This window comes from Poecile atricapillus, chromosome 1, assembly GCF_030490865.1.
Source record: "Poecile atricapillus isolate bPoeAtr1 chromosome 1, bPoeAtr1.hap1, whole genome shotgun sequence".
Classification (NCBI taxonomy): Eukaryota; Metazoa; Chordata; class Aves; order Passeriformes; family Paridae; genus Poecile; species Poecile atricapillus.
This window is the reverse complement of record NC_081249.1, coordinates 5,687,941-5,699,625: the sequence shown is the minus strand read 5'-3', so window position 1 is coordinate 5,699,625 and position 11,685 is coordinate 5,687,941. Positions and strand designations below refer to the sequence as shown.

At 42.3% G+C, this 11,685-nt stretch overlaps 1 protein-coding gene across 2 annotated transcripts in view; it reads left to right on the top strand.

Annotated features, from left to right (window-relative positions):
• Window positions 1-215: 215 nt before the first annotated feature.
• Window positions 216-11,685, top strand: part of HSF2BP (heat shock transcription factor 2 binding protein) — a 30,817-nt gene continuing 19,347 nt past the window's right edge. Inside the window, exons 1-4 of one of the 2 annotated variants that reach the window (XM_058833886.1) lie at window positions 216-338; window positions 2,437-2,587; window positions 7,042-7,145; window positions 10,918-11,067. In XM_058833886.1, coding sequence (XP_058689869.1) covers window positions 303-338; window positions 2,437-2,587; window positions 7,042-7,145; window positions 10,918-11,067 — 441 coding nt within the window. In that variant the 5' untranslated portion in view covers window positions 216-302. The remainder of the gene's footprint in view (window positions 339-2,436; window positions 2,588-7,041; window positions 7,146-10,917; window positions 11,068-11,685) is intronic. The other variant, XM_058833895.1, reaches the window with a different exon arrangement.

Sequence of the window (11,685 nt, the reverse complement as noted above, 5' to 3'; positions counted from 1 at the left end):
TGGCGGGGTTGTCCCGGTGTTATCCCGGTGTTGTGGCGGGGTTGTCCCAGTATTGTCCCGGCATTGTCACGGTGTTGTCACGGGGTTGTCCCGGTGTTATCCCGGTGCTGTGGCGGGGTTGTCCCGCGGCCGCTCCGGGCGGGGCTGGGGGCGGAGCCTCACCCCCAGGCCACGCCCCGAGCGCGACACCCGGTGTGGGTGGGCGTGGCCACAGGGAGGCGTGGCCATAGCGTGTTCCTTCCCGCCCTCACGCGCTCCCCCTCCCGCGCGACGCCGCTGTCGCTGCTGTCGCCGCTGTCGCGATGTGGCGCAGCGCCGGCCTCGCTGGCGACGCGCAGGTATCACCAGCGGCCCGGGGCCGCTCGGGGCTGGCTCTGAGGCCGGGCCCGGTCCGGGGGCCCGTGTGGATGCCCCGAGGAGCAGAAGGAGCGGGGGGGTTGTGTGGTGGTCCTGGGCCTTGTGGGGCCCTGAGGGGGCGATGGCGGGGCCGCAGGTAGAGGGGAACGCGGTGGGAGCTGTCGAGAGGCACCCTGGGCTGGTGGGGAGTGGATGGGGAGGGGGCTGGCAGTGATTCCTTGCTGGGGCTTCATCGCCAGTTGGGAGCTCTGCCCTGTTCTGGCAGGGAAGTGGGATTTCCTTCACTGGGCTCACAGCAGGCAGGACATGAGCTCAGGTGCATAACCTGACCCCTGTGAATGAACTCGCTGAAGTCAAATTTCCTATCTCCAGCCACCCGCTGTTACTGCAAGGACTGGACAGAAAACTCCTGTTCTCTCTTGTCTGTATTTGCCTTTAACATACTCAAGTAGAGCAGAGAGAGGTGGAGAAGCTGCTTAAAACAGAGGAAATAAAACTTATCTGCTGTACTGCTGCACTGCAAGGACCTGTGCTTATAGCAGGAACCACAAATGAGAATTTTCTCCTTACTGCATATTTCATATCTCAACACCGATGATTCACAGCGTGTTTTATTTGAATTCAGCTTCTGCTAGTGAACAGAGCTATTTTTATGTACCAAATTTTCCTCTGTAAGTCTGAGTGATGCTGAATTCTCTCTGTCATTCATGGTTACTGACATGCAGATGGCATTCCTCTAAAGACTCCTCTTCCCATGTGTTTTTTCCATGCTTTCTTGAGACCTAGATGAGTGGAATTTTTCTAGACTCACGTGGTGTGGTGCTGCTTGGCCTTATGAACCTTGCCATAAGCACTTCCTAGACCAGCTTGGAGCTTACAGTTCAAATTAAACCAAAGTCTTTATTCCGTAACTTTATTACAGCTCTGAACCTGCAGAGATGGGATTGACCTGTCCCAAAACTCTGGATTTGAAAGATGGCTGGGAAAGAAATAGAGTAGAAAGCAAAACTGAAAGGAAACGTTCAATCTGAGGAAGTAGGAAAGCAAAAAGAATTGTAGGGAATGGTTGGAGAGGATGACGTCCATTTGTGTTGTATGCCTGCTCTTGGGAGGACTGTGGGGATGGCACATTTTCAACCTGTCAGAGATGAGATTTTGGTTTGTTAGCCTCTTCCCTCTGGGATATGATGTACATAAGAAAATGTCATTTTGTCAGCACTGTTCTCAGTGCAGTGCAAAGCAGTACTAAGATATCTTTGCTTTCTGAAAGTGTATTAAGTGATTGATGTTTTAGTCAAAACATGTTAAAACTTTGTTGGTGTGTGTGTGTGTATCAGCCTTTTTAACATTCAGCAGAGTACACTTGTATGTACATCAGAAACTGGACTTTAAGGGTTTTTTTTTGTACAGAAATTGCTCTGTAATTTTAAAATTAACACACATTCTGCTGGAATATTGAATGAAAATTATTCTATAGCTATAGTTCGGCAGGAAAGGAAGCTAGTAGACATTTCTGTCTTACCTTGGGATTAAATTATTTACATGAGGTTGGGTTGCAGATGGCTGCAAATAATTTTTGCTCTTCACAAAAGACAAATTGGTTTTGTACAGTGTCCTCCAAAAGAGTTGTAATTTAGGACTGAGGGTCTTGCAAATGTTTGAATTAATTAAAAAGCTGAGTAATTTTATACTTTAGGACAGTCATGAAACAACAGCTTGGTATGTGCTGCTCACATTTTAAAATGTGAGTGTTAGTTTTTACAGTGTTCTCAGATGAATTGCACACACATTTGGGGTGAAGAAACACATGCAGGGAGGTAATACTATTTACTTTAGGCCAAAATTAAGATTTAGGCAAAAATTAAGCTTAACAGTCAAAGGGTCAACCTCAGAGACTTTCGGGTTTGATTGCTGGAGAATTCTCTTAAAAAGTTGCAAATTTCTGAAATGATGTCATAGAGAAGAATATCTTTGTCCAGTAAAAGAAATTGAAGCAGCAAACCACTACAGGACTGTAACAGTGTGTTTGGTTGGTTGTTGGTTTGTTTGTTTTTGTTTTGCTTTTTTGTTTTATTTCAGAAGGCTGAGACCAAAGAGGAATTTGTAAAAGTTAGAAGGAGGGATTTGGAAAGGCTGACAACTGAAGTTATGCAACTGCGGGATTTCTTACCCAAAATAGTAAATGGAGATATCTTGGGGACATTCCAGAAGCTGGATGCTATTGAATCAAGTGAGTAGCACCATCTTAGAAGCTCTTGCAGTTTCTGCCAGAATTGCTTAGAACAAACTGTTGTGCCCCAGAAATAGTTGTAGAGTTTGTGGAGCTGTTCCAGATTCAACTGTGTTGTTCAGTGACTGCTTCAGTAAATTAATGTGTTTGTAGTGAAGAAAATTACAGGCTGCCTTAGGATAATCAGACATGTCAAATCTTTAAAAATATTTTACTGTAGATAAAAACATATGTAGTTCAGGCAGTAAGGGAAGCTGTATGAGGAAAAAAAAAGTGTTTACCCTTTGAGAAAAGGCAAAAACGTTTTGTTTTTCGAAAGGTCACTTTGCACAGAACAAAAACCCCCAACAAAATAATGGTAAATAACAGTGGGTAAAAATTTGAAGGAAGAGTAAGTTAATCTTGTATTCGGCCTGTCTTGTTTTTTAGCTTGTGTGCTTTACTAATAATAAAAAAAAAGATTCTGTAATAGAAGTATTTTTCCTGCTGTCCCCAAAGTGCAGTTTTTTAATGTTGTGTTTCTCTGTGCATTACTTTTTTCAAAAATTATCTCACTCCCAACAAACCATCAGGGCCAAAGAGGAGTCAGCTCCATCCCCAGCCCGTAGCTTATCTGCAGCTGTACAATTTACCTGGATTTGGGTTTGCCTGAAAAGACATGGAAAAAGCACTGAGACAGATTAGAGAGAGAGTGTCTCTTCTAGAATACCAAGTGATAAATGGGAAATGAATTTGCAACAGCCAGCTAAGAAAGAGCAGGACAGGGCCTCAAAACCTGTGTCTGATAATGTAATACATTGGGGCAGAGCTTCCAGCTGCCTCAGTGATCCACTCTTTGGGAAGGTTCTTCCATGTCACAAGCAGTGGATAGGGTCTGGAAGTGTTCTCTTCATGCTGTTGCAAGGCATCAGGGGCTGTTTCCAGTTGGGTTAAGTGTTCAAGATCCTCAGTTAGTTTTTACCTACTTATCCTGAGCTTCCTCTCACTGATCCTTCTTACATTCCTTGTGCCAGGCATCAAGGAGACACTGTTGGGGCCATCCACAGCAGGCTTGTGACATCAACATGGAGATTTTAAAACTTCTTGAAATGTTCTGCTGGCTGCCCAGCATTCTCTGGGTCCTCTAGGGCAGGACCTGAAGCTGAGTCAGCCTTTGAATTCTCTTCAGTCTTTCTCCACAGTGGAGATTTCTCTTGCAGGTGATGAGGTCATTTGAACATTTATTCAGCCTCTGGCCATCGTGTGCCCCTACAGCTGGACAAGTGAAGTGGAGATTTTTGCTGCTCCAGTCTTCTCCTACCTCTGCAGCATGAAATAAGGCAGACTGAAAGAAGGCTTAGGAGCATAGACATGGCTAAAGGTTGGACATCACAGGGACACAAGCAGCCCTCACTCTCAGAATGGTGCTGTTTGCTACATACAGCCTCTTGGTGTGGCATGTGAAGCTCAGAGGAGTCCTGGCAGCTCCTAGGGATGTCTTTTCATGTTGTTCCTACGGGAGCCTAACGTGTGATTTGTACATCTCCAGACTTCCATCATCTGTTGCAGTTTTCTGGGTACTGTTGAGGTGTGCTTGAGCAGAAGAGTCTTCTGCTTCTCAAGAAGTGCAGATTACAGTCAGAGGCTTTCAACATCTCTGGCCCATTCAGTTGAGAGGCTGATGGAGTCTTGAACAGCTTTGAGAAACCTTGAGATCTTTGCACGTTTCACTGGTGTGTGTAGGTCAGTAGAACACACCCATTTCCTGTGGCTTCCCAGGGGTGATGTCTGAGATCTGAGCTGGTGGTGCTCAGTGCAGCCAACACCTACTTTTCAGGCTTCTGTCAGGGTCTTCATTAAGATTTTAGCCAGGGTAGTTTTCATTTCAAAAAGAGGTCTCTGGTTTTTTCTTATTACCCTTCTCAGGAAGAGTGCTTGGCTCCAGGAGTCTTAGAAAAACAGCTCCATAAGTCTTAGAAATACAGCTCCAGCAATTTTTCTGTACTATTAGGGATCTGTTTCATGCAACTTGCTCCACTTGGGAAGCGTTAAGAATTAGCATTTGACATTGATCTAGCATTTGAATGAGTAGAATTGGAATTCCATCACTTGTTGGCATTCATTCCTATTGTACTCAGTTCTCCACTTTCCAGAGTTTTGAGAACTCTGATCCAGAAAATCTCCTGCTATGATCTATAACTTTCTGTGGATGACAATGAGTCTACCTCACACCTGCAATGGGGGCCTTCTCTTCTTTCCTGTGCCCAGTGCCTTGTTCTGCTTTTGAGTCTCCATCTTGGGAGCAAGTGCCACTTCTTCCCAAAGTCTGATATACCACTGGAGTGATGAAGTTACATATTTCTTCTTTGTGTGAAGGTGCCATTTCAATTTTTTTTGCTCACCCAAGCTGGTAGTGACAGCTGCTTCTTTCTCTTAAGAGCAAAGGCACAGCTGGGAAAGCTGATTTGTCATAGCAGGGGAGTTTCCACAAATGAGGAACAACTAGAGCAGCTTCCACTATTGTCCTTTTTGGCCCCTTCTACATAAAACATTGTAACACCTTCAGTGACATTGACACATCCTTTTATCTGAAGCCCTTTAAAAAATCCAGGTTATGTTGTGTTAATACTCAGTAGTCAATGTTATTCTCCTTCTGGCTCACGTTTGATTCCAGGACCTTTGAAGTTTGCTGGTGAAGGATGGGGCATCTTTGTGTGTCTTCTGGCTGGATTCAGGTTGGATCCATCCTCTCAAAGGCTGGAGGTGATTCTTCTCTTTCTGGAGAGCTTGTTTCCTTGCAGGGACAGAGATTTTCACTGGATGAGCTTATCTGGAACAGCTGAACAAGTTCTTGGCTTGCTGTTGGTAAGAGCATGTTCTGCTCCTGGTCAAGACATCTTGCTGTCAACTTCTTAGGACTCACACCCACACAGTCAGAAGTGCATGACACTGAATTTTCTCCACTTGACAGAAGGAAAGTTTCTTGCTACTGACCAGAGCTATCCTCAAATACTCAACCCATTCCTCCCTTCATTCTTTTCCTTTGGACTGCAGCTTGAAAAGGAGTTACTAACAGAGCATGTCCTGGCACTGAGATATTTCTCAGCAGTGAGCCCTTGCCTTGCCTCTTTGCTTTCTGCTAAAAAGTGCTGCTGGCTTGGAATCACACGAGGGCTGGGTGGAAATACATTCTACCTCTTCAGATAAATCAGCCACAAACAGCTTTTCTCCTTTTATACAGGCTACTCAAAGCAATGTGTGTATATTTGAGATGATAAACCTGACAATTAGCACCAAAACAGGAAGGTATCACTTTTCAAATCATGTAGAATTACTAAATAGAATGCCAGAAGCCAAGTCCTTTGTTTAATGAGAACATATTTGGATAATTTTTAATGATGTTGTCTTTTTATGATAGAATTTGATATGATTTTTGGTAATTACATTAAAAAATACTATCACATGTTGGGGGAAGTATTTCAAGCCATCCACCAAACTGTCATGTTCAAAAGTATGGTGGTTGAAGTAGGGTGTAATTTATTATTTTTTAAACTAACCAAGGTTACAGTAGATGCTGTTTGGATTTGACTTTTTGGAGCTACTTAAACATGTTTCCCTTTTTCAGTACAAATACTAAGCATCAAGGATTGTGTCTTTTTAAAGTAAAATACAATACACAGCTATTGTTAAAACTGTCCTTCAAAAAGAATTTTTTTAAACAGGCATCATGTTGGTGAAATGGAATACTTTTAACTTGATTTTTGTTCACTAAAATAAAATAAAATGCCTAAGTTAGAATGAATTTCTGGTAACAGAAATTTCTGACAACATCAGAAATTAATTTTAGAAGGGAATCTTAAAATTTGCTTGTAAGTGAAATAATGCTTAAATAGTTTATAATCATAGAATCACAGAATGCATTGGGTTGGAAGGGATCTTAAAAATCATCCTGTTCTAACCCCATTGCCATGGGCAGAGACAACTTCCACTAGCCCAGGTTGCTTATACTACATTATAATAGTATTATTATTTATAAAATACTATTTTAAAATATTTGGAATAGTTGCTTTTAATTCTTGCTATCCATGTAAGTTGTACTTTTGACTACTGTTGGTATTTTTCTTACATTTTCAATATAGTCACTGACCTGGGTGAAATTTCACTCACGGATTTTTCATGGAAACCAACATGAAAACAAAGTAGAAAACTGAATAAATGTTAAAAAATCTTTTCAACCCTCAGTGTTTAACAGCTAGATGTGATTCTGTTAAATCGGATGTGTTGGTTTGTTTTCTGAGCTGTTGCCACACAGCAAGTTGTGAGATTCCCGTTTAGCCACGGGGAGGTGATCTCGCACAAGCAAACGGCTGAGGCACCTCAGTAAAGTCACACTTGGTAGATTCTCTTTGCTTTAATGCAGGCCAGATGACCACAATGTGTTCCTTCTTTCTTTTACCTGATCTATGCTGTCACAGACCTGGAGAAAAAGGAGGAGGAAATAGAGCAGCTGAGAATGGATTGTGAACACTTCAGAGCCCGTCTGGAAACGGCCCAGGCAGATTGCATGAGAGAAAAGAAGGTAGATTTGCTGCCAGGAAATTGATATCTGTGTGTTTGAGTTTTAGTAACAAAAGGAGTAATGATAAAATTTTCGTTTTCATGTCACAAAATGAATCCTCAGTCTCAAAAACAATTTGAGATTTCTATCCAAATAGTCATCCATATCCATATGAACATGTTAAAGTAAAACACTGGGTATTTGGGAAGATTGTGGCGTAGCTGGAATCAAAAGGTCCTTCACAGAATCAGTTCTTGTGAATTTAACATTGCTAATTGTGAATTTAACATATTTGCGAAGAGGACAACAGAAGATAGTCTAAGCAGTGCACTGTACAGAATGAAAGCAGCCTCTCTTGGTTTGCTGTGAAATGTGTACTTTTATTTAGTGTTAATAGTCTTTCTCCAAGCACCTATTGATCCAATTGCCATGTACAGCTGAGAATCAAAGAGCAATTTCAGGGCTTCTCTTTGTCAATATTGTATTAAGTGATTATGAGAGGGGAGATTCTTAACAATTAAGGAATAGCAAAGACACTGATTTCTCAGACTGTGAAGCCATTTGAGTTCAAATGAGTCTCTCTGAGACTCAGTGGTGATTATTTGCTGCAAAAGTTCATTTCCTTGGAGCCATCTTCAGTAGTCAGCAGTTGGGGTTATACAGCTGGCATTTGCCAGCCTTGGGATTGCACAAAGACAGATGAACCACAAAACTTAATTCCATTTTGAAAAGGAATAATGAAGAGTTCAGAAATGCCCTTTCAGTGACATCTGCATAGACAAGACACTCTGGAATGAAATTTGTTATGATGGAATAGTTGTCAATCTGGATATTCCTTATTTCAAAATAAATATCTTCTGGGATAGGTGTTGCAGTTTAGCAGTAGGTACAGAGTTCATACTGCTGTGCACTGAGATCTTCAGTTCCAGGATAAAATCCCTGTAAAATTGAATGTTGTTGCTTTAGATGTTAATGAAGTGAGTCCATCCATGATTCTTGTTAGTACTACAAAATAAAGGGCAGGTGGTTTTGTTTTATGATTTCTTTTGGATGAGTTTTACTTAAAGCATGGATAGTTTACTAGGAGCAGTTGTTTTAGTGTTTCTGCTCAAATCTCTTCTCTTCATGACTTTGCTGTTGTGCAGTGTGGGGCAGTTGTCTGACTGGGTTCTGTTCAATGACAGGAAGGTGTATTTCAGTGGACTGTGCTCATGATGTTGTGAAGTCCTTTAGCTCTTCAGGATACAACAAGATGGTGTGTGTGTATATGAGTGATTTTTGTTCCTGTTAATCACTTTTCTGGTGTTTTTCATTTGGTTGCTCTAGGCATCCTTGTGTAGAATTTGTGAATTATTTTCTACATATTTATCTTCTGAAGGAGAAAAAAATTATTCACTGAAACAAACATGAAATAAATGCATTTCTGGTTGAGCAGTGTCCTTTTCTGAGGCTGTCATAAATCAACATTTTGCATTCCAAATTCTCTGTGCAGAGCTGTATTGCTGATGAGGGAATTGCTGTGCTTTCTGAACCTGAGCAAAACTTGAAGTGCACATGTTATTCTTGGCTAGTGTCTCCTTTGTCTGTCTTTTTGCAGTTCCATACTTGGTCACTGCTGTGTTTTTGTGCCTTGACCTTTTCCTGAAGATGGTGGTGTTGCATAGCACAGGCATTGCTGAGTGATGTGAGCTCTTAGGAGTGTTGCTTCCAGCCAGGTTATTTGCTTTTGCAGGCTCTGTTTATTTTCCTGGCTCTTGAATGTACTACTTTGTTTTCCTTGCCTCATATCTTTGTTCTGATGTTGCTTTTGATCTACTAAAAATTCTGGCATTTTTTCTGCTGGCTTTGCATGCTTGATGGGGGATGTGGATTTGGTATTACTGGGTTTTATGTCTTACTCAGTATTAGCATCCAAATGCAAATAAAATGTATTAAAGATACATTTCCCTAAGATTAGGACAGTGTGGAAAAGACAGGGAGAATACAGGGATTAGACAGGAAGATGCCTGAGGACATTTTGTGGATGAACATGGTGGCAGAAAAGCTGATAGGCCTGGCAGTGAGTCATGTAAAAGATGGAATTTAGCTAATTTGCTTAAAAACTATCAAAGTATTAAGAAATAAGAGACTTTTCCTGGGAGATTCTGCCTATGGAATCAGCAGCAAGTGTCATTCTTTTGCACATATAGGTGAGACAGACTTCAGAGAGTAAATACACACAGAAGTCTACTTGAGAAATTAAACCTGAACTTTACAAATCCTCACCTGTGTGTTGCATCAGCAGCAGTGCAAATCAGGCTGGTAGGTGTGATCAGGAGGCTCAGTAGGTAGTTGGTGACAAAGCACATGTAGCTCTGTACTGGTTGACACCACATTATGTAAATTTTCATATGAGTTAATATTTCTATTCTTTACAAACCCTCAACATGAAGCACTGAGGTGAACCCCAAAAAGCAACAAGATACTTAAAGTCTTGATGACAAAGCGTGGTTGAAAGTCTTGTTCTGTTTAGTTGCTTTCAAAATTGACATAGAAAAGATTCCTTCTCATTTCCCCATACTTCATCATCCTGACAAACACATTGGGAGGGCTGAGCTGAGGAAGGTGCTTTCTGCAGTGAATTTGAAAATATCATGTCTGTAAATGGGCAAAGTAAGAACCTTCTGGTTTTTGACATTGTGCAATCTGTGATTCTCTCTCTTTTAATTCTTGAATTAGCATAATTTTTCTGGCCTGGCCTTGGTCTTTCCCTGCAGCACTGTCTAATACCACCCTACCTGGAGTTAGCTGGGAGCCCCCACCCACCCTGAGACATGGACTGCAAAATCCCTGCCTTGATCTCACTGGCTTTAAACCGAGAAGTGCAGCAGCTTTGCTACTCCTGTGGCAGCTGGTAGAAAGCTAGTGAGACCTAGAATCCTGCCCAATTCCATGATATTCTTCTAGCCAGCTTCCCATGTGATTGGAAAAATGTACTGCCAACTGGAAGTTGTGCTCTGATTCTGTAGGGTTGATTTGTTCTCTCTTTATGCTTTGTGGCAAGATCCACTTAGCAGCTCACTTAAGTGGTCACAGAATCATTGTGTCACAGAACAGTTTGGGTTGGAAAGGATTTTGGAGTTGTGTTATCTCATTCCATCCCCACTGCTGTGGGCAGGGATGACTTAAACTAGATCAAGTTGCTCAGAACCTCATGAGTGCAGTGGTGCCTCGGCTTTCTTGCAGTGGAAGGTCCTACAAACTTGAAACCTTAGGTGTGTTTTCTGGGGACTCTGTCTTGCTTTGCCACTGCTGCTCAGGACTACTTTCTTTCTACACTTTCTGCTGACAGAAAAGAGTTGGAAGAGAAACAGTATTTATCCTAGGTATCCAGCAGCTTTCCATGTTGGCTAGAGCAGATACCTTTTTCGAAAAAAAAACCCTCCCCTCCTGTAAGATGTTTCCTCTATCTTTTGGAAGGTGTCAGGGAATGCTGGCCCCTGATGCTGAAATCCCCTCTCTCTTGAAGAGACATGGAGCTGTTTGTTCAGGGGGAGGTGTCTCCTATCAGGCTTCTCTAGGTGCCACTCAGTCTCACTGGGTCACTTGGCTTGACCTTGTGGACAGTTTCTGGTTCCTGTCAGCCTGCACTACTTAGAGACCGCTCAGGAGAGAAGGAACATGTGTGCAACTGCTCTGGGTTACCCTCCATTTCAGAGATGGCCATGATTGTGTTTCTTGTTCTGACCCCCTAGCCTAGAAACTTGGTGTGGGAGATGTGAAGTGCAACCAAAATTTCCTTACACTGTTCCAGGAGAAGCTGGACCTGCGGCAGCAGCTGAGCGAGGCCAAGCAGCAGCTCCTGCAGCAGGCAGAGTATTGCACAGAGATGGGAGCAGCCGTGTGCACCTTGCTCTGGGGGGTGTCCAGCAATGAGGAGGCTGTGAAATCCATCCTAGGAGGAGTAAGTATGGCAGCTGAATACTGACTCCTGGGAGTGCTCTCAGGCCTATGAAACAAGGACCTTTAAAATAAGGGCCCTGCTGTGGAACACACTTTAAGGATGTATTTCAGAAGCTGTCTGGACAGCAAAAGTGTTTTCTGGTTTGCCTGTTCTTTGGGAACCACCCATTCTCGTTTAAGAAGCATTGGAGCTGTGAAGTGTTACGAATAAATGCAGTAATTATTTCTTTTGTTACAAATGAGGGTTATCTGTTTTCCACCACACACAGTTAAACTAGAAGCAAGGCTACAGTTAGCAAAATGTAAAAATTTTCACAAGCTAACAGGAGGAGAGAATAGTTCCTGGGCACATGCAGGAGTTTCCATGCCTGTGGAGAGCTTGGAGGAGCTATTTCTGTGGAGAAAAGATAGATCTGTTGATTCTCAACTTTAAATCTCTCTGCTGCCTACATGAATGACTCTTGGAAATTTAGAGATCCTCACTGCTCGTGGATAATATTAAATCATCAATGTTAAACATTGGCAAGTAGATTATTTGAAAAAAACAACAATAATAACAAACCACAAAACCAAAACAACAACAGTTAATGACAGTGGTAATATTGCAGCTATCACTATT